This window comes from Phyllostomus hastatus, unplaced genomic scaffold (assembly GCF_019186645.2).
Source record: "Phyllostomus hastatus isolate PE091 unplaced genomic scaffold, TTU_PhHast_1.1 phas_contig_209, whole genome shotgun sequence".
In the NCBI taxonomy this organism is placed as follows: domain Eukaryota; kingdom Metazoa; phylum Chordata; class Mammalia; order Chiroptera; family Phyllostomidae; genus Phyllostomus; species Phyllostomus hastatus.
Window position 1 is genome coordinate 1,767,922 of NW_025333735.1, and position 23,522 is coordinate 1,791,443.

Here is a 23,522-nt window from a genome sequence, read left to right on the forward strand (position 1 = left end):
CGTGGATATTTGATAGACATTTTCTCAAAAAGAGCAAAGTGTGTTGCCTGTTGCTTGAAAGAAAACAGCCGACAGTATTAGTAGCCCAGTGGTTCTCAACTGGAGCTGTCTGGACCCCCAGGTGACATTTAGCAATGTTGGAAGACATTTTTAATTCTCACGACCGTGTCGTGTATGGGAAGGATGTTACTGGGTACAGGTCAGAGATGCTAGTAAACATCCTACAACTAGAGGCAACCCCCCTCACACACGAAGAATTATCTGGCCCCAGATACGAAGAAGTATCTGTTGTTACTGTTGTTACAGTAACAACAACAGTATCAAGGTTGAGAAACCCTGTGGTAGCTAATGAACAAAGTTAAGTTTTCAAGAAAAATATAAAATTTAGAAAACTTGACCGGTCACCATAAGCTTGACTCTTTCTCAATATGTAAAAACTTTCCTAATGAGATCAAGGGTGATGTTAATGAATGTCAATTTCTGATATTGTATAATAAAATGTGTCAGCACTTGGAAGATCCACAGTCAGGTAACTAATATGACCCGAATGACCAATGCATGATGTTACAAAATTATGCTTGGTTAAAAATTCATTCAAAGTGTAAAATACATCAATGGACGTTAATGAAGCACAGCATACTGAATTCACTGCTACGGCATCAGACTTCACACTTCAACAACTTCAAGACACCAGTACTTGTCTAGTTTTAATGTAGTATTAAAGAGGAATATCCACGATATTCTGAAAAGACTATTGAAAGTCTCCCTTTTCCAATTACACACCTGTGTAAAGCCGGATTTTCTTTATATACTTCAGCCAAAAGAACTGATTAAATTAAATGGATTCAGAAGCAGATATGAAAATCCAGCTCTCTTATTTTAAGCTAGATATTTTTTAAATTTGCAAAAGTGTAAGATGTCACACTTTTTATGTTTGTTTGAAAATGGTTATTTGCATGAAAATATTAATGTTACCAATATGATGGGTTTCCTACTGTTATTTTTAAGTTAATTAGTATTTTCAAAAGCTCTCATTTATTGGTAAATTTACTGATATTACAATGTATCAGTAGACATAACCCACATAAACAAAAGCTCTTTGGTAATCCTCAACAATTTTCTTAAAAGAGTAAAAGGAATTCTGAGACTAAAACGTTTGAGGACCACTGATTTATCTGTACAGTTCTTCAATGCTGACCTTTGGATTATTTAATATCCCTATTTTCCAGGTACTGGGTAGAGAGTAAATTAAGTAGAATTCTAGTTATAAAATATGAAAAACAGAGTATTTGAAATCTCCTTCAATAACATAAATTCTGTGTTCTTTGCAAGAGCATCTTACAAGGTTTACGTGGCTACAATTGATTTGTGTGAAGTGTAAACAGGGCACAGTTCAGTGCTGCAGTTTAACAACGTAATAGTTGCCATGAGTGCCGAACTGAATATAGTCTGATTCACTTTAAACTATTACTTGAGGTACAAATACACAATTTCATGCAAATGAAACCATTGCACGGTATTTCCTACATTATTATAGCCATTGTTTAATCCCCATTTATCTTCCATTTTCAAAACATTAACCCTGTCATTTTCAAAATGTAATGTGCCATGCAGTCTTATCAACACTATAAATGTGACTTTATTAGCAAAAACTCTTTCAAGTTAAAGATATTAAGGAATTATTTGTAGTAACACAAATCGTTCAACTCATTGGGTCCCAGAATGTTACCAACATCTGTGTCATGAGAAAAAAAATCAAATTAATAAAAATGTGTGTATCTCAATATGTTATAAGACTGAAATGGTCCACTTTGTCAATCACAAAACAAAGGAATTTTTCACTTTAATAAAGCATCTGCAGATGGCTCTGTCTTCCTAATTAAGGTAATGCAATGGTATTTTGTTGATATTACTAATATTACATCTGAATAAATAAGTATGTTAGTATGTATTTTATAATGACATTAAAGCCTTGTTACCATCAGATTGAAGAATGGTTAAAAGAGCCTTTCTACCTAAAACTTTCTAATGTAAAAGAGAAATTATGTTAAAATATCTGTTTCTGCCCTGGCTGGCGTAGCTCAGTGGATTGAACTCGGGCTGTGAACCAAAGTATCGCAGGTTCGATTCCCAGTCAGGCCACATACCTGGGTTGCAGGCCACAGCCCCCAGCAACTGCACATTGATGTTTCTCTCTCTCTCTCTTTCTTCCTCCCTTCCCTCTCTAAAAATAAATAAATAAAATCTTAAAAAAAATATCTGCTTCTACGTATTGAATATGCAACTCTGGAATATCTCTTACATAAAAATGTTGAATAGCATGATGCATCTCCTCCCTCCTTTTTAAAGGTCATGGGGGGGTTAAAACTGTGAGGTCTGGAGTTAGAGTCCTTGGGTTTAAATACCAGCTAACATTGAGCAAGGTACTTAACCTGTCTGTGCCTCAGTTTCCTGATCTGTAAAATGGAGACAGTAACAGCAACTACCATATAGAATTATTGTACAGGCTACATGAAAATATATACATATATATTATGTATAATATATACGTATATTATGTATGGCATACACATACATAGTATATACCTCTCTCTTAAAACAATGCTTGATACACAATAAGCACTCAATAAGTGTGAGCTATTATTATTAAGTATTACCACTGTCTAATTCTCCAAAGCACAAAACCATGGCATCCAGGACTGACAATGACAAATGGTGGATGTAGGAACCTACATGATTGCAAATCTTTCCCTCACCAACGTCAGAATTCCTTTGCTGGAAGGAAAGAGGTAGATATACTTACTGGGTAACACCTAATGGGAATGATAAGGCCTAAAAAAAGTAGTAAGCATTTCAATGAATTTAGAAATAACTATCAATACATTCAAAACTACTAGGTCACAAAATAGTTCTATTACTAAAGCTTATAAAATTTTGCAGCCTCTCCATAACGTAAGTATATATTATTTTTAGGAGCTTAAATAACATTAAGAGATTGGAGGGCACTGAAAGTAATGGTTTGGTCAGTTATCTGTGTTTGGATTAGTACCTTCGAACTAAAGCTTTCAGACTATAGGAAAGAAACAGCAATTTCTAGAAACATAAAAAAGTAAAATAAAACAAAAAATAATGTCTCCTCATGTAACACTGAGGGCACATCTAACTCAGAAAAAATGTAATTGTTGGATACTAATTATTATGATGTATCAAGTATCCAGCATCACTACCATGTAAACTTTCAAGTTAAGTGCAGAATTCAACCATTTGTTAAGCACATACAGAAGAACTAGGCTCTAGGCTGAATCCTTGGGAAATAAAGGCAAATGAAATATAGCCCCTGCTTTAGGAAGTTCACAACCTTTTGGAGAAGACATATATGTAAACAAATAATTCAAACATCACCAAATAAATGCTTAGAAATAGATCTGAACAGCATGCTCTGGGGGCCTTGAATAGGATGTGCTAACTGCCTGGGCACACCAGCAAAGACTTTGTGGGAGAGCTGGACCTCAAAGGTGGGCAAAATCTTCCAGAGTGAAGGAAAGAAATTACAAACATTGGGAACCACACATGCACAGAAAATAGGAAGTGATGAGTCTGGAGGACAGTGACATTTCACGTGGCTGAGGCACTGGGTGCCTGAGAGAAATGAGGTAGGTCTCGGCCTGTGTTGGCTTGTGTCTCCTGCACCTTGGGCAATCCTGTGAGCAATGAAGTTTCCGTAAAAATGTTCCACCAGAAAAGTTGACATGTCAGTTTGTTTTTTTTTTAGAAAAACTACTCTGATGCTTCTATGAGGGTGCACATAAACAGAAGAGAGCCTAATACTGCACCTGCTAGGTAAGAACTCTTGTTGGGTCACTATTCTTTAATTGAGAACAGCTGCTTTAGCAAAATAGTGTCCAAAACTCATGATCATCCAGACTAAAACCAAAGTACATACATGAATACATCATATTAATGGATAGTATAATGGTTTCATAGAATGTTGTTAATAATATAACAACCATAGTGAGACAAATATTCAACCCTAAACATAAGTCAAATATTTTTTAATGACAAAAATTATGTGTACTCCAAAATATCAAGTATAAAGTAGTTTTACTTCTGCTTTTATACTTTTAGGCTCTTTTCAAAATGTCCACAATAAGCGAGCAGTATGTTTATAATCGATAATACATTTTAAAAGCACATTGTTCATTGCATTTCATAAAGTTATTTTTACAAAAATATTGTAACTAAAAGTTTACCTTTTTGTCTCCTTGTTTTCGTCTTCTTAACCCTGGTCTATAATCATCTCCAAATCTCAGGAAGTAATAGTACGAAACTAGCCTTTCAATGGGATCCCTTATGACATTAATGTAAATGGGCTTCTTTTTTACGCCAAATCTGAAATAAAGCCAAAATTAAAAGGTGAAATCAACATTTTCACTCTAGTTAGTATTACCCTGAAATTACAAGTTTAAGGTATTCATTCTTTATGAAAAGAACACAAATTAATTTAATAATAGACTATGTGGAGACTAGAAAATATTTTATGATTATTATAGTATAGTAAATAAGAAATAGCAATTTAAAAATCAGAGTTGAAGAAAAGGAGAGGAAGAAAAACTAAATGAAAAATAATTTAAAATTTTACTGATAAAATTACATAAAACATTTTAACTTTATGTAGCAATGATTTTTAAATTTCTGGATAAAACTAGATAAATGTTACCCATGGATACAGCACAAGTCCAACCCAACATGACCATTCGAGTCTGCTTTCTACTGTTGCTGACATTAAAGACAAGATAGAGGTGAAAGACATTATGTTTTCAGCATTACTCCCTCATGGAATGAATTGAAGAACATGAGACTTTTACGTTACCAACCTTTCCACACCCTAGAACTGTCCGGCTGGTTCCCAACTTTAATTGTCGTAGTCTTGAAACCTCACCCTGACCTTCCTTTACTCTTCCTTTAGTACAGTTACCAAGTCCTTTTGACTTTTATTTTTGTAGGCTTTCACACAGATTTGGTGTTTCTTTGTGGATGACTCTGTTTCTCCTCATCGCTGCCCTCTCCTTGTGTCTCTGGCTTAGAATGCTGCAATAACCTACTTGGTTTTCTTATACCCAGTCTCTCTCCCTTTCAATCTAGCTTCCATACCACTTCTCAGCTGATATTCTTAAAACACCATTTGTTAGATCACTCCTCTTAGAAAACGTTAACAACTCTATGATGTATGTTGACATCACACCCAAACTCCTTTGTCTAGCTGTTGACATCTCTTTGCCTTATATCTTAGGTAGCAGCTTATTGATGTGACTTTATTTTCAAATAAGAGAACATCAATCTTAGAGTCTGGCCTGCTTCTTCTACTCCTCTATATCATACTTCTTTGTTTCTTCTTCCATGCCTTTGCTCACTGTCTTTCTTTACAATGCCATCCTTATTTTTCTATTACATAAATTCATTCAAAAAATGCTTTTCTATGTACCTTATATATGCCATGGACTATGCTAATACTAGGAATATAGCAGTAAAAAAAATTCCTTGTCCTCTGGAGCTAACATTCTACTTGGGAGAGACAATATAAACAAGTAAATAAGCAAATATGTCAGATGGCAAAAAGCACTAAGGAGAAAAATAATGCAGTGAAATGGACAGGGACTGCCAGGAGAGGGTGCAGAATGGACAATTCAGAATAGGTTTCTTCAGGAAGACATCACTGGTGTTGTGTGATGAGAAGGGCGCCACGCAGCTACCCAGAGGGAAGTGTTCCAGGAGAATGAGACTTCCAAGTACTTGAAGGCCTTGAAGCAGCCAAGCACCAGGCATTTCTGAGGAGTAACAGGGAGATCAATGTAGGCGCAGCAGAATCACAAAGGGGGTGTTAACAGGGGGTGAGAACAGAAAGATGGGGTGGGGCAGCGGAAGAGCAGATCACGCGGGTCCATTACACGAATCAGGAGGGAGGCCGACTGAGTCAGAAGAGAAGTGTCACCACACGGAATGTAATGTATAGCATAATGCCTGTGGTTAACAATATTGTATAATATACTTGAAAGTTGCTATGAGTCAATTTTAAACATTCTCACAACAGCAACAAAAAGGTAACCATGTGAGATAAAGGATGCATTAACTAACCTTATTGAGGCAAACATTTCACATCTATTAAATCATCACACTGTATAAATCATTTTATATGTCAGTTATATCTCAATAAAGCTGGGGCACAGGGACGCTGGCTGCTGTTTTGGAAGAAACTGTAGAGGACAATGATGGAATCTTTTGAAGTCTAGAAGCCGTCATGATGACTCCAGCACACAGTGCTATTTGCTTTCATTTCTCAGTGGTACCCAGGAGTGAGTGCTATCAAAAGTCCCTGTCTCATAGCTTGCCTACTAAATATTTCTACGTCTTCTCTCCGCAACATCATGATAAGCTGTTTGAGGGTAAGCACACTCCTTTACTCTTTTATATTTTACAGAGCCTAGCATACACAAATACTTGCCTATTGATTAGTATTATTTTGAAAGATTAGAAATATTAGCAATCTCTCTCAAAATGAGAAACACAATGAGGTATGATAGAATTAAGCCTAAGTTGTATGACTTGGAGTACAAGGCAATGGAAGTTGCTTCTTCTTTTAACCATTCTTGATATATTCACTCATCTGCCCACAGAAACCCTCAATTCAGCTAATAACGTAAATTTCCCTTCTTACTAAAATCTTTTCCCAAAGGCACTAAAAAGCATAGAGCTAAACTAATCGATTTCCTATTTTCCCATTACTTCTGCCTATTACAATCAATGTCTTGCACATAAACGGCACTCTACAGATGTTTTACACTAAATTCTTAAATAAATGACTAGTGAAAAAAGACCACAGAAGACAAAGGGCAAGGAGCCCAGATAACTTGATTATTTCAGCAAACTACTGAAAGTTAACTGAACAGGAAGTTTCTAATTTACAAATAGGTTGTATTCTGTAAGAACTGCTTTGTGGGCAGTAAAGGGGGGTCAGCTCTCTTGAATCCTAGTCCTTTCCTCATCATTGAGTAGCTCTAAGTCAGTAAATTCTTTGTACATGTGGAAATACTGGAAACTGGAGAATTCTTTTACAAAACATTATTATAACAGTTGTGAGTTGGTTGATTAGAACTTGATATGTATTTTCCATTGAACAGCTCATAAACCTATAAAACCAACAATGCAATACAATTTTTTAAAAAAGGAAACAGTATTGCTGCAAATATATGGCACTGTCACATTGGGTATTAGAGCAGAAGTTCCATGCGGTTAGGGACTGTTTCCCTCTTGTTCATGGCTGCGGCACTATTGTTCAGCATGGTGCTGGACACACAGGTGGTGAGTATCAATAGAATTAGGCTGAACAGACAGTTGTGAATTAGCCGCTTACAAAGTCTTTCTGTGGGACAGTGCACTCAGTACTGAGGAGAAAGTAGGGAGACATCAGGAATATCTAGTTGCTACCTTAACTGAGAGAGCTGAAACTACAGGAAGGAAAAGCACCAATAGTGGCCAATGATTCCGTTCTTGAAACTGTAGGATTCCCTGGGGACCACCTTTAATCTCTCCATTATTAGCTACAGACCAGCCCTGACGGTTGCCTTGGGAATTAGCTTCTCCCAGAAGACCATCTCCCATCAGCTTCCTCCTTCCTCCTTTTCCCTGGTTCCTGGAATGTGGAATCAACAGTAATTCTTAACAAGTGGCACTTTATAAAACTCTGCTTGCTGTTGAGAAAAGGACTTTCTGGGGCATGCCTTTGGGTGACATGTATATGTATGATTTTAATGAGCTAATGTGTGAATTTATTCTGAAATTATTACTTGTTACTTAGAGTATGTTATATAGACATGAAAGCAAAAGATTATAGCCTAAAAAAGGCATGATAAAAATAGTATCTGGGTCATTCAACTCAGTTGGTTAGAAAACAAGAATCCTTTTACGTTCGTAGGTTTAATAGTTTTGCTAACCAGGTGGTTTTGTACAGGAGGAAAACTATGTTTTGCGGTCACTGATCCCACCTTTAACCCTGGCTTGTCTTCTGCACTGCTCCTCACAAGGGCTCAGGTAGAGGAGGAGAAAACCTATCTTCATTCCGGGAACATAAACTACTATTGCTCTGTTAGAACATGATCTTTCTGGGAAGAGAGGAGCATATTTGTTAAGAACCTAGGATTTACATAAGGAACAAAAGGGGAAAAGTATAATCTGAGCAGCAGGCTGGTAAGAAGACATTTAGGAACCTTATTCTCACCATGTCAGCATATGCGGTACGACAAAACAAGAAGCACAAACAAGGCTCATTTCTTTACAACCACAGTCTTATGTATAATTTGGATGGATGAATGAACATCAATATTGGTTAAAAGAACAAGCGCATACTCAGAACATCTGAAGGGAACCTTGTCAACTTGCTAGAGAAATCTAAACAGAAGATGATAAAGCCGAAAGAGGGCTGAATAGCCTTTGGGAAGCATTATGCTTTGAGATTTCTGCTTTATATTATATTTAACATCTTTACTTAAATTGCAGTTTCACTGGGGACATGGATATCTTATACATACTCATATTTATTCTGGATCCTCTGAGCCCAAAAGGTTCAAAGGAACTTCTGTATCCTTCTAGTAACAAGTTCCCATTGTCTTGTTTCAAACATAGAGAATGACCTATCGGTATATGTTGGTCCCACTAATGATAAGGTTGTGAATAAGTGATTTTTAAAAGTAATTATTTATCTCTTAAAATGGGCATCCATCTACTGCACATCTATTAGAATGGCTCCAATTTTTTTTTTAAAAAAAGGTCTAACAATACCATATGCTGGCAAAGACACTCAGCAACTAGAACTCTCATAAACTGTTTGTGACATTGCCAAATAATACAGCCACTTGGAAAAACATGTTGGCAGCGTCTTACCAACTTACCATACACTCCAGCAATCCCACTTCTAGGTTTTAACAAAGAGAGGTGAGCACATAAATGTCCACACAAAACCTGCATGCAAATGTTTCGGCAGCTTTACTAACAATCACCCAAAACTGGAAATAACACAAATATCCAGAAACTGCTGAATGGTAGAAATTGTGGTGCATCAACACAAAAAAATACTGCCCAGTAATGAACTAACTACTGATGTGCACACACCGAATGAGATAAATGTCGGCAGCATTATGCGAGTGAAAGGAGCCTGACTCAAAAGACTTGGCGATTAATTAGATACATGTGGTAGAGAAGAGGGTTGTTTGAGATGACTCTAATTTCTTGCTTGGAAGTCTTGATAAATAAAAATGGGTAAACTTCCCAAAAAAGAATAATGACGGCAAAGGCAGAGTCTTGAGCAATGCCATATTCAGAGTTTGAAATAAGAAAGCCCAGCAGATTCTAAGGGGAGAAAACACAAACACCGAAACAATATGGTAACTCAAAAGAAGAGACAGAACTGTAAGAGAACAAAACACAGCTCTGTGTGAGACACAGCCAAGTGCATCACATACATGATGGTATTTAATCTTCACAACCACCCATGAAGTAGTTGCATTAATTATCCTCATTTTTACAAGAGGGAAACTGAAGGTAATGTAGCTGAGCCCACAGAGCTGGTAAGGCACTGTGTGGATTTATTTAACTGCTGATCTGACTTCCGAGATGGCTCCTTACAGCCTCCGGGATCGGTGCTGTGCAAGGAGCTGGCAGTACAAGGTCAATAAAAATGCAGCTCTCACATAGTGCCTGTGAATGATTAAAATTATTTTTAAATGTTTCTCCAGGGTTATGACATATATGTTGAAAGTTGTAGAAAATGGTGCAAACTTCAGCTAGTTCAGAGAAGTAAAAGAGACAATCTCACATGAATCTATATACTAATGAACTCTACTTGGGCCTAAAATATAGTCACTTGATTACTCTCTAGGACATTTCAGACTAGTGAAGCATTCAGTTATTCATTTCTTATCCTGATATATCTGCTTTTTTACTGATTCACTGCAATTGTTCTGCAAGAGACAGCAGGGGTGATACGAAGAAATCAAACGATGGTGATGAAAACCTACACTCCTTCCTGGGGACGACCACAAAGGTACACACCTGATGTCTGTGCCTGAATAACACTGGCTGCAGTATCAAATAAAATGTCCAAAGTCATTCTAAAACAGCTGCTGGCTTGGGATCCCTAGGTCACTAGATTATAAAAAAAATCTCAACAATGTCTGATAAAAACCAGCATTAAAACTGTTTTCTACCAGATGAACATTACTCATTATAAAGAAAAATGTCGCTGAAAAGGTTTTTGAAACCTCTAATGTTTTTCTTTGGTATCATATGAAGAAAATCAAAGTGGGGCTAATAGATGCTGCTCATCAATGAACAGTATGAATTTACAAAAGAGGGTAAGTATAATGTTTTCACCCTTTATAAAGAATAAAACTGGAGATGAAGAACACTCATTTTGACATAATGAACTGGTAATTATAGAAAAAAATGGGGCTTTAGTGAACTCTTTCAGGGTAAGAACTGCAACTTTAAATTTGCATTGCCTGTACCCTAGGACATTTGGGAAATGTCCAACCTATACAGTTTTTTAACTGAAAAATTTACAAATTTATGACATTAGCATACTTACATTATCATAAAATTGTGTTCTCCATCAATTAAAAACAAAATAGTCACTGAACATTAAAGGGAAAAATGGAAAGAAGAACATGAAAATGTGCTTTGAAAATTCAAGAATCGGATTAGGACAAAAAAGAGCAGTCAGGAATTACATAAATGTGTAACAAGAAGATACTTTTTATATTATTCTAATGTTCTGAATTAAACCAGATAAATATAACCAAAACATGGCTTAAGCGGAAACAGGCCTGCAAGTAAAATGTGCAGTTCTCAGTAATCGGCCTAAATGAAAGAAAAACACTTCTCATTTTTTATTTGGCTATCTTATTTCCTGGGTTTATACTCTCTTTAGTTTCTCTGCTAAGGCAATTAAAAAGCTATGTGATTATATATTTCTTTCACCAAATTTGACTGTTTTCTCCTGCAGGCAAATATGGACTCTACAAGGTACTATGCCAGTCAAGGATATGTTTTAAAGACTAAAGTATTTTAAAATTTTGTAAGGTGTTTCTTTCTTGTTCTTTACTCATTCACGGTGAGTGTGGTGGCTATCGAACTAAAAATTGCTTTAAAAGATACTAGTTATATCTACAATAGTTCTTGACTACATATATCAAAATATATTTCCTCTAGTTGATGTTTTAGGTACTTGTTTAAAATCTTGTAAAAGTATTTAAAATTCTCACAATACTTTTCACTTCCAATAACATGAAACACATTATGAAAGTATTCAAACCCTTAAACGTTCATGTTTGTATTTAATAAATGAGATTAATTTTTTCAAGAAGCTTTACAGTTTTCAAATGCAAGAACTCCACCATATATCATCAGAGTTTTGTTCTAAGTACAAGACTTTTGCCAAAAGCAAAAGTACTCTATTATTTTAATAATGAAAACCTCAAGTATTAGAAACCAAGCTCTGTGTGGAAAAAATAAATCATTTAGGTGAAAGAGTAACAAACATTCAACGGAAGGATAATGCAGCCCTGAGGGGGATATGCATATGAATGAAGTTTATGAAATTGGTCCAATGCCTCTGCAAAGAAAAAATAATTCGTTTATTTTAAAGATGCCTATAAAATGTTTTCAATATTGCAATATGAATTATTTATAGAGAAATGCACATCTAACTTTAGAACTACAATTTTACTGAACATCTTGAATTCCACCAGAACTAGAAATAAGAATATATTGTTCTATATATGTAATATTTGGGAGATTCTTTTTTATTTACATGCTTTTCAAAAAAGTTAAGACTTATTATCAATCTGAATCAATAACATTTCATTCAATATTTTCTTTTCAAATTTAAGAAATTAAATTGACAGCAGGATATCAATTTAATTTTTAAATCTTACCCCAAATGCTCCTTAAAGCTGACAAATGTATAATTTTGAAGTCATGCCTGCTTATGAAAAGACTGAGTAAACAATCTAAGCTTAAATAATTTTTTTTAAAAACAGCAAACATTTATTTATTTATTTTTAAAAATATTTTATTTATTTTTTTTAGAGAGAGAAGGGAGAGAGATGGAGATGGAAATAGAGATAGAGATAGAGATAGAGATAGAGAGAGAGAGAGAGAGAGAGAGAGAAACATCAATGTGCGGTTGCTGGGGGTTATGGCCTGCAACCCAGGCATGTGCCCTGGCTGGGAATCGAACCTGGGACACTTTGGTTCCCAGCCCGAGCTCAATCCACTGAGCTACGCCAGCCAGGGCAGCTTAAATAATTTTTAAATACATTTTTAATGTGTTTGAAGTTGGTGCAGAATCTTATTAGGGAAAGGATTTGGATTTGGAGTTTTACTATAATGGTACTCTATGGTACTCAAGTGGGATTCACAAGCTGCCTGTGTTTAGAATATTCTGTTTGACCAGTTTTCTGATTGGTACTTAATGTAGCACAGACTCTAGAGGGAGCCACATAGAGTGTGGATGCTCTAAGTAGGCCTCTAGTTTTACGAACTTTTCTTGAGAGAATTATGATAGAAATACCCCATTCTACTCTTCTTATAAAATATCAATAATGAGTGTTATTCATCTCCAGTTTCAGAAAAATACCGTAACTATAAAGAAAAATAAAGAAAAGCCATTATATTTTTAAAAGTCTCTTTAGAATACATCACAATTTTAAAGCCAAAACAAGACAGCTCAAGGAAACCTGTATCATTGCGTCTTGGCTGAACAGCAGAAGCACTGGGGCACCAATAACAGAAAGGGCTTCTTTGCTTTCTCAGTTCTCCATCAGTGACAGAGTAAGTCATATCTGACTGGCCTCCAGCTTAAAGCTAAGGGCTCACTTACAAAAGTTTCATTTGGTTGTACAAGAAACATAAATACAATAATGATGAATACCTTTAAAGAGTATTATCTAAATTTAATCTTCCTAGAATTTCTGAAATTAATATGACAACTGTCAATTTATGAACACTAGAGGGCAGTAAAATACTAGAAGGTATATTTAAATTACATATCTAAATGCTATCTAAAGGCCAGCCAATAATTTTTTTTAAATCAGAATATAACAATTTATTCAATTTATTCATTTTTAGATTGCTAAAGTACAAAGCATTCTTTGGCATGTCATTTTAGGTATAACTTACTTTGCAAAATCCAAATAAGAAACGTGTCCATGATAAAATCCTGGTTTCATCTCTTTCCAGGAAGTAATATTCTTCACAAAGCGCACCTAAAACAGGAGAACACACTCATTACTTAAGTACAATTTTAATAAAGTGAAATTTAATGATAGCAAAATACTTTCCATGTAGGCATTTAAAAGCAATCACACCAGTTTCACAATTACAGACCTTAAAACACAGGTTTCTAACTAAGGAAAATATAGTGTGATCTGTAGCTACTAATTCACCATAGAGAGAGCTGTCACCACATTCAGAACAAGAGAGGACCCTGAAACCAAGCCACACGATGCGATCCTTCTCAGTGCCGTGCAGTGCACACACTCACACTGGGTGAGGGGAGGGTGGGTACCAACACACACGATGAGGCAGGCAGCACTAGAGGATAGGAATACTTCATGCAAATCTGTTTCCTTCTCAGAGACGTGTGATTCCTAAAAATCCATTTTCATTAACAAGTAGACAAAAAAAAAACTAAACCAAAATGATTTTTTAAAAAAACATGATGATTATCAGAAGACTTTAACGTGTTAAGAATAGATATCATAAGTTTGTTGATAAGAAATGAAATTACAGGTATGATATAGATAAAATTAAAAAAATTTAAATCTAAATATTGCTTTTTTAATTCTCTAGAATGAAAAGTATACAAAACATTAGTTAATATAAAAAATTCTTCAAGCGTAAACATATTTTAAAAAGTTTAAAAACTGTTTAATATAGAACTTGATAAACCCAAATATCACTGGCTGCAAAGCAGTGATACACAATTCCTCAGGAAAATGGTATTTGTAAGGTCTGTCCAGAAGGTATCCAGCCATGTAATGTGAAAAATAAGAGACATTTATTGAAGAAGATACAAGAAACTTTGTACATAGGACAATGACACCTCAGTCCCCTTCACAGCAGGCACCTTGGGGCCTCACTCAGTTCTCCCAGTTGCCATCAGCTTCCCTGTCATATTTTCCTGAATCTCACTGATGGTCTGAAATCTCTTCCCTTTCAAAGGTGATTTGAATTTTGGGGAGTCAGAAATTGAAGGGCACCAAATCTGGGCTGTAGGGTGTCTGACTCACCTGGGTGATTTAATGTTTCATCAAAAAATTCTGCATCAGACAGACATGATACATGAGTGAGCACAATGTCTGGTGAAGCTGCCAATCACCAGTTGCCCATAGCTGCAGTCTTCTGAATCATCTGAGTAGTTTCAAGCTTAATGCAAAATTTGATGCAGATTTGTTGCTGTACTCGCTCAGTCACTTTGAATATGATGGCCACACTGGACACATGCTCACTCAACAATGTCTACCGCCCCCACTGACTAGTACAGTGAAGTCATTACTGTTCACACACATGCATTACAGTCCACTCTCCTTGGCTGTCAGGTTACACTGATGTCACACAAACTACTAGCTATATCAACAATAGCCGGACTTTTTCCAGACCGATCTCGTATTTTTGATAAGCAAATCTCTACATGATGAATACCAAGTGGTTAAGAATCTCTTCGGGAGACGAGGTACAGTGTGGGGGTAAAGGCAGAGATAGGGATGAGGTGAAGGGTGGCAGCCCACCACCCTATACTGAATTGAAAGCATCTGTAAACTATGACTTCAGCCTTTAAAGCAGAGGACTGCCAACAGGATACTTTTGACAATTTATCAGTCTTTCATTTACATGTTAGAATAAAGTTAGTTACATGAAGATATCCTGGAGCATTTCCTAGCAGATTCACCAATAAGTTAATAGTGATGAATGGTGATGGCTGCCTGCTGGTTAAGGGCTGTTTGGAGGGCAGAAGGGAAACACCGCAAAAGTGGCGATGTCAGGAATGTGAACTAGAGAAAAATGAAGTTTCTGGAAGTAAAAGTTGTTTTTTAAGGGAAGCATTAATAATTCATATTCTAGAGAAATAATGGAGTTTTTGGAAGGGAAATTAAATGAATCCTATCTGTTTATCTTCCTCACATGCGCACTCACATAACCTCAAAATAAAATCTGAAAATTGAATGTAGCTAAAATTATGTTGCATTAGAAAATATTTTAGCAGATATTTTCAATTTCTCCCCACCAAAGAAAGAGCCAAATAAATGTGTGATTTTAGGTTCTCATATTCTTTCCTACTTGTTCTTCAAGGAAGGCACCAAACAGAATGAAAATAACAAATGGCAAATGAATAAGAAATAGAAAATAAAAAGTCAGATAACCTAACACTAAATCCTTAAAAAATGTTATATGGTGAATATCAAAAGTCCTTATAACTGTCAGTTAATGATAAATTATTTCACATGAGCCTTTGGTTCTATAAAAATAAGTTCCAGTATTCCAGCTGAAAATCAGGGGGAAATAGAAGGCAAAGAGAAAGGAATGGGAGCTGGTGGTTCAAGGTGCTTAACACATGTTTAGCAACTCAGCTTTATTTTCCAAAAGCTGACATTTCATATGGTTATGCTGGTATAAGAGGAAAATGAAAGGAGATGTCAGTTTGAAGTCTGAGAAAATAGTGTTACATAAACCAAATGTTAGAGAAGATCATAATAGTACAAACTTAAGAGTACAGTGTTGTGAAAAAGTCAGGCAGAAATAAGAGTTAGATATAGGCTTCGTGTATCCTTTCCTCCACCTTTCCTAAGAAAGTTCAGGATTAAACTAAACCCTTCTAAGAACATACTTCATTCAACATGTGTCCTTCAATGGGAAACAAAGAGCCCAGGAAAGCTAGATGGTGCTTGGACTGCTTCAGGGCTTCTCAAACTTCGGCGTGCAAATGACTCTGCTAAAATGCAGATGCTGATTCAGTACGTCTGGAGTGGGGCCTGAGATCCTGCACTTCTGAAGAGTCTCCACTGGATGGCCCGGTTTATGGGCAACACTGAGAAGCAAGGCTTCATCCTGCCCGTGCAGGCCCAGGAGCTAACTGTTGGTTTTATTAATGTGAGCCTTGCTTTTGTAGTGCTTGCAAAGGTGGCCTGAGGTCTACAGAGGCTCTTTAGCAAGGATATTCACTGTTTTATGATATGGAAAAAAGTATACTGAAACAGAGGAAAATTTTCAAGATTATCTTATAAGCTACCACAGTGTATAAAACAGAAGAGGGGACAGGAGAAGAGTGAGTCCTGATTATTCAGTCTCCTCCTCCTATCCTCACACGTTAATACCTGAAGTACATCAGAACCTAAGTATTCCAAGAAATACAGTTTGAAAATGAATGGAATAAGGATTGTGTCCCTAGTTGGATTCAGGGAAGTTTAATAAAGGGAGAGAGTGAAACAAGGCATGAATCTTCCACTGCCACCATCTTAAACTCTCTTGTTTACAGAACTGGTATTTCAGTGGTGCCAGAGGTCGAGGGTATCCTGTACCATTTATTTCATACATAAAGGAACCGCAACCCCAGAACCATGCACCTCAGGTTTTGATCCAATCATCCCTCTACACCTCCAGCTAATTTCCTTAACTCATTACTGTCCAATTTACACCAGGGGTAAAACAAGCCAAAAAAATTAGAAGGATTTGAAAAAAAAAGGCAAGCAGCCACCATTCATGCCATGATTCTGATTTAAAAGCTTGGACACTGAGAATTTCAGGTTTTATCCACTGTGGAAACCCCACAAATCCAATCATTAAAACTGCTAGACCTCCAAGATCTCAAAGTTCTGTTGATGTGTCTCTCAATTGCTTATTTTCCTCATTATATTCAGTATATTCTCAACTTCCAAACCACCCCACTCACTACTCTCACTTGGACAAGCACTTTCCAACAACGATGACTGACTTGTTCATGTCCTTTGTATTGTTGTGGGTAAATGCTGAGGTTGCTAAAGATTGCCAGTCAAAACTAAGAGACACAGTCTAAATATCTACATAGGACTTTTTAATTTTATTTCCTAAATTCATCCTTAGGTAAATTCAAGTGCATTAATGTTGCTTTTAAATTCTCTGCACTCATTGCTAAAATCTCCAAAATACTCAGCATCTTTTTCTAATCTCCAGCTAATAGAATGTTAAAGGCTACATACTTGATGCACATGTATTTTTTCCTACCTCATCAACGTTTAACTAAGGCATTAAAGTCTCATTAATAAAACTGTGGCTGACTTAAACAATCTGCATAAATCAAAAGATGCTGAGCTGAGATTTACCTTCCCTTTATGGACAAGAAAAAAGCGCTAAGCACAAAAATGATGTCAATACAGTTATAGCGGCCCTTCACGTTGATCTGGAGAATAGAGTCTGAATGTTCTGAAGTGTCATTTACGTACTACTAAAAGTCTACACAATCCTAATCTCTTCTTTAAAAAAAAAACCCACAGTATTTTTCAGTTTTCTTCTCTAAGGATTGACTTACCCACTTCTCCTCTCAGCCATGTTTAATGTCTATCCTCCCAGTCTCTAAACCGGCCCATCTCTGCCCTCTTCGCCACCTTCGTTTTCCCCTTTAACTGTCTGTCTAGCTGCTCTTCCCAATCCTTCGCCTTTCTCTGCCTTCTTACCTCTCTTACAACACCTGCCTCGTCTTTCAGTTTTTCTTTTTTTTTCTTTTGTCTTTTCCTCTACAGTGAAGCATTCCGCACACGACCTTCAGATAAAGCTCTGGAGTGCTGAGAAGAGGAATGGAGAGTAGGTGAGCAAGCCTCCACTTGGTTTATTTTATGGATTCTGACCAACTATACTTGGCACTAATGAAGATAAAGTGATGGGCAATAAGGAGCAAAACTAATAGCTTCAAATGAAGTTCAGGGGACTGAAGACACTGCGGACTCTGGCTGGGGGAGAAAAAATAGTCACCAGAGTGACTTTATCCAGAGAATGTCTACACTCTGGTTAAACAGGCCAGCAAGAAGGATGTTTCAGCAGCAGTGGTGAGACATAGTAGATGAAAAGAGATGTTTTCATGCCCAGCCTGGGGCAGGATCTAAACTGTAATTTTTGGCAGATTTTATAACTGAAGCAGAGTCAGGCTAGCAAGTAATCAGAAAAGTCGTTCAGGGAAAACATAAGCAATGTGGGGAGTGGCGTTGTGCTTTATTTAGAGTTGAATCCGACCTGAACCAGTGCTACAGGAAAAAGCTAAGAAAGCACCATCTCACTAACAGTTTATCTAGACCTACTCTTAATAAGATTAATCTCAACATTAAAATTATCTGTGATCACAAAAGAATTTGTTTGCACTATCTAAAAGTAAGAATGCCATTTGGAACATCCTGGACAAATTCCAACTTTGTAATTACTACCGATTAAATGAATACTACTATTAACTTAGGTAATTACTATATACTGAACTCCTACTCATGCATATACTTAAAATAAAAATTCATTGTACAGCATGGGTAGTTTTATGAGACTAAACTAGAGAAGGAGTTCTCTACACAAAGAGGAAAACTGAGTAATTATTGGATAAAAATATAAGAAAGGTCACCAGCAATAGAATACAGTATTTTTACTAAAGTTCAGAACTGTATTATTCAACCCTTTTTTTTTTTTTGTGGGAAGATGGTGGTGATGGTGGGGATGGGGGGTGTTCCAACTCTCCTGAAGTAAGGGTAGATTATAGTATTACCGTCAATCAGAGGGGCTCACTCTGACAGTAATTATCATTATGGTGTTATGCTCATCAAGAACTACTTTTAGTATAAAGTTGGTTCATTTGTTAATTCATTTAACATAAGTTATTTAGTGTCTACTATATTTCAGGCACTGTTTTTAAGCACAGGGGATACAGTGCTGAACAAGACAGCCAAGTTCCTGTCCTTAAAGACCTTATAACAGAGGAAAAGACAGACAACAAACAAATAAATGACTAAGTAATAGAAAAGATACAGAAAGAATGGTACACAGTAACTCAGAAGAAGTTCTTTAAATATATATACATACACACACACGCGTGCGTGCACACACACATGACAAAGTAAGGTTTTTTAAGAGAATGTCATTTAAGCGGAAACCTTAAATGGATAACATGAAGCCAATTGTGAGAAGCCAGAAGTGCATTCTAAGAAAAAATGGTGAGTGCAGAGGCCTTTCAGTGGAAAAGGCTTGATGCATTCAATGAACTAAAAGCCAGTGTGGCTAGTAAGTGAGAGGTGAGAGCACAGGACAAAGGCTTTACTAAAAATGGCTTGTTGGTCTAGGTAAGGAATTTGGATTTTGTTGGGGAGGTAGAATTATGAATTTAAATATAAGTACCTCATCATCCTGAGAAGATAATAATATGCATGTCCCCATAATCCCACCGAGAATCATTATTCGAACCATGGTTCAAGGCCTAGAAGCATCAGTTTTGACATCAAGTGGAAGCTGTTGGCAGAGGACATGTGACTGCTGGTCTGGCCCACCCATGAGCTTGACAGGGACGACTGGAAGCTCCCATTCCCTCCCCTGTGCTTGGACTGTGTGCTCCACTTGCCTTCCCATGTTAGAAGCTGTCCGAGAACAACAGTCTTGAGATAGAAACGTGGTGGAGAGACCATCTGGGCTATACGGGACTAAACCCAGTTAAGGCCTCCTGTCTCTCCCTGCCCTCCAGTATGGAAGCCAGTTTCAAATGACCTGCTAAGGAGGTTTCAACCCAACAGAAGCTTTATAGAAATACTGAATATCAGGCTGCATCTTAGTCCTGAATCAGAACGTGCATTTTAACTAGTGATTAGTATACACATGGTAAGTTGAGAAGCATTCATCTAAAGTGCTGTGCTGAAAAAGCAGCATGTACAACTAATATCGAACCACAGGATCTAACACAAGTGACCAGAAGTTGGCTCGATAGTGAAGAACAAAAAATTACTTTCAAAGAACAAAGAATTACTGTGTTGTTCTACAAAGAATGCCAGTTCTACATATTTTCAATGTCTGAACAGAAAGGGGTTACATACAATTACAGACCTAAAATATATAAGGGCAGAAAAGAATTAAGAAATACCATAAAAGATGGTACCACTTACTATTTGGCATAGTTACTTTAAAGACAAGATGTTCTCTAATTTAGAGGTATTTTCATGATAACAGAGGAAACTTCATTTTCCAGCCAGAACAGCTGATGGAGTGAGTACCTGTTCTGCCAGCTCCTGTCTATTGACTGAGTAAAGCCCATTCAAAAACATACCTATGACCGAGTCTGCCTTATTCTTATTACTTAGTATTCTCATGCCTTATGAGCTCAAATGTTTATCTGTTAATCCCCTTGTTCTTTTTCTCTTATTTTATCCCAACTTCTTAATTTTGAAAAAGTCCTTATCTACAGAAAAACTGATAAACTGTACAGCCAACATCTGTACAGTTTTCACCAAGATTCATTAACTGTTAACATTTTTGCCACCTTTCTGTATCTCTCTCTCTCTCTGTGTATATATAAATATCTAGAGGGATACAGACACACAATTTTTCCAGAAACATTTGGACCCTAGTAGCAGACCCCTTTGATTAAGGATCCAATCACAGATCACACATTACATTTGGTTTTCACGTCTCCTTGGCCTCACCTAGTCCAGGGAAGCCTATCTCACCCCGACCCTGACATTTTGGGTTGTCATGACACTGACACTTTGAAAAAATTCAGAATAGTTGTTCTCAAGGATGTTCTATAACACGGCTTTGCCTATTTCCTCAAGAGATCCAGGTTAAACATTTGGGTGAGAAGTATATTTGGTTAAACATTTTGGTGAGAATACCATATACTGAGGTTTCCTACAACAGCCCTCATAGTTCCTGTGACTATGTTTTATGTTCCCAAGTAACTTACAAACAAGCTCCCTGAAAGATGTGGCCTTGCTTTTATCTCTTTGGCATTTCCCCAAAGCCTTCCTACAATCTCTGTATATATTACATACTCAATAACTGAAAATGTAAAAGCAGAGTTGACAACCATTTCTAAAATAGCGGAATATGTGTAACTATTGAATAGTTTTATACTAGACTAAAAATTGGGCTTTGCCTCTAAAATTTTTGAGAGAAACAATTATACATGTAAACAGTTCAGCACTGTGTACAGTATGCACAAAATACACCTGGGAAAGGGTCGGGGCTAAGAGCAGGGATTACGCAGACTAAACTGCGAGAATAAAAGAGTGGTCATCCACTATATCCCAAAATATTTTTATGAGTAGACTGGGTTTGAAATGAGAAGACTGAGACAATGGCAGATTTAACAAAAATCTAATCTTTTAAGTCTCACTTCAGTCAGCTATTGATTAGAAACTATTTCTCAGAGGAACAAGAAGAGCAAAATAGGTCATTTAATTACTGTCTGAATGATAAAGCAGTTGAGAATAGTACACAAGAACAACAACATGGAACAAAGATTAAAGTATGTGATGCAAAATAAATATTTTAAAAATATTTTCAAGGCATCTGGTATAATTTAGAAGTTTACATTTAAATGAAGTTTATTATATTAAATGTGAAATTAAGATGCTATCTAATATGCCATACAAAGGAGAGGGAGGCAGATGACTCCTCTCTGTGAATTATTCGAACAAATGCTTCCATATAGAACAAGACCAGTGAGTAATATAGATATGGTATATTAGAGAATACTTGGTATATAAGTCATTCTCAATTAAGAGCAGGTTCTCAGTAACCAGCTGACATTTTGAAATATGTCAGCTAATGATTAAGAGTATTCTTCTCACCCTGGCTGGCATAGCTCAGTAAATTGAGCATGGGCTGCGAACCAAAGTGTCACAGGTTTGATTCCCAGTTAGGGCACATGCCTGGGTTGCAGGCCATGGACCCCAGCAACTGCACATTGATGTTTCTCTTTCTCCCTCCCTTCCCTCTCTAAAAATAAATAAATAAAATCTAAAAAAATAAATAAAAATAAAAAAATAGCACAATATTAAAAAAAAAGAGTATTCTCCTCTCCCCACACAAATACATTTTAAGTATTGTTCCATTATGTAATCCAATTGCTTTTAAGATAGTGTTCATGCTTCTCTTTGGCTGGGTTTTCTTCCTACATGTAACTAACAAGCTATTGAAAGAAAAACAGAAGCTTTATCTCATCCAAATGCAACGGGGAAAATGTAGCACTACATGATGCCTATAAATGTGTCATATGTGGTAAACTTCTATAGATTTGTATTTTCTGAAAAAAAAAAAAATCATCATTATCATTGTCAGACATCTTATAGCTGCCATAGAACTCTGTAATGCTGGACACAAAACAACTCTAAAAATTGAACAAACAAACTAACTATACCTTTCTAAAAAAAGTTACTAAAGAAATCTAACATTATATGAGCGTTAAGAAATGTCCCTTTTAAACCAAGATATATTCTGGAAAGCAATTATGCAAATAGATTTAAAACGTACCATATGCTGTACAAAAACTGATTATTTAGGACACTTGCCTCTAGATTATATAATATTACATAATGAATTATTTTTATGACCCACTTAGCTAAATTAGCTCATATTTCTTCTCATTTACTGACAAGTTATTTAGTTTGGCCTGACAGATGTAGATTTTCAGTTCTATGAAAGAGTAACTGAGGATACTGCAGAGAGCTAAGAATTATATGGGTGATGATATTCCATATACTATTGGCCTTTACAAATGGCTCTCTAGAAAGAAGTGAACTTTAACCTCATGTACCAATGTTATCCTCTTGCTTTAGAGTCAGGATTAGATATGCTAAATAACAAGATAACAGAGTCAATTCTGCAATAATAATACAATTTCAGGTGTTTTCAAATAAATACATTCTCACTATATGAGTATCACAAATACCTTTCTAATAAGGCTACCCCAATAAGGTATTTAATCCTAGGTATATTTTGAACAAAATAAACTAATGAGCAAAAGAGAACCAGAGGCATAGAACCATACAGGCTGACAGCTGTTAGAGGGGAGGGCGGAAGTGTGGACTGACTAAAGGAAGGTGAAGGGACCAGTAAAAGCACACACACGAAGGACCCATGGACGTGGGCAATGGTGAGGGGACTGATTACAGAAGTGGCGGTGGGGGAGGCCGGGTGGAGGAAGGCAAAGGGGGGAAAAGTGGGACAACTGTAGTAGCATAAACAATAAAATATTTTTTAAAAATCCTAGGTAGTATTTCAAATATTATCTTTTATCCTCATGGGGGATAATAACCATTCTCTTCAATACTTGGTGGAAGAACCTTATATATTTAAAATTATATTTAGAACTCCTGGTGTGGAGAAAGTGTGTGCAACTACTGATAAAGAGATGAATGGATTTCATTTCATGAGATAATTTCCTCCACTTTTCTTAAAACGCTTCCATAAAATTATCT

General features: G+C 36.3%; 1 protein-coding gene across 4 annotated transcripts in view; it reads right to left on the reverse strand.

Moving 5' to 3' along the window:
• Window positions 1-23,522, reverse strand: part of HS2ST1 (heparan sulfate 2-O-sulfotransferase 1) — a 166,035-nt gene that overhangs the window by 11,464 nt on the left and 131,049 nt on the right. For all 4 annotated transcript variants that reach the window (XM_045835331.1, XM_045835330.1, XM_045835333.1 and 1 more), the window contains 2 exons: window positions 13,231-13,316; window positions 4,251-4,389 (listed from right to left, as the gene is read on the reverse strand). In XM_045835331.1, coding sequence (XP_045691287.1) covers window positions 4,251-4,389; window positions 13,231-13,316 — 225 coding nt within the window. The remainder of the gene's footprint in view (window positions 1-4,250; window positions 4,390-13,230; window positions 13,317-23,522) is intronic.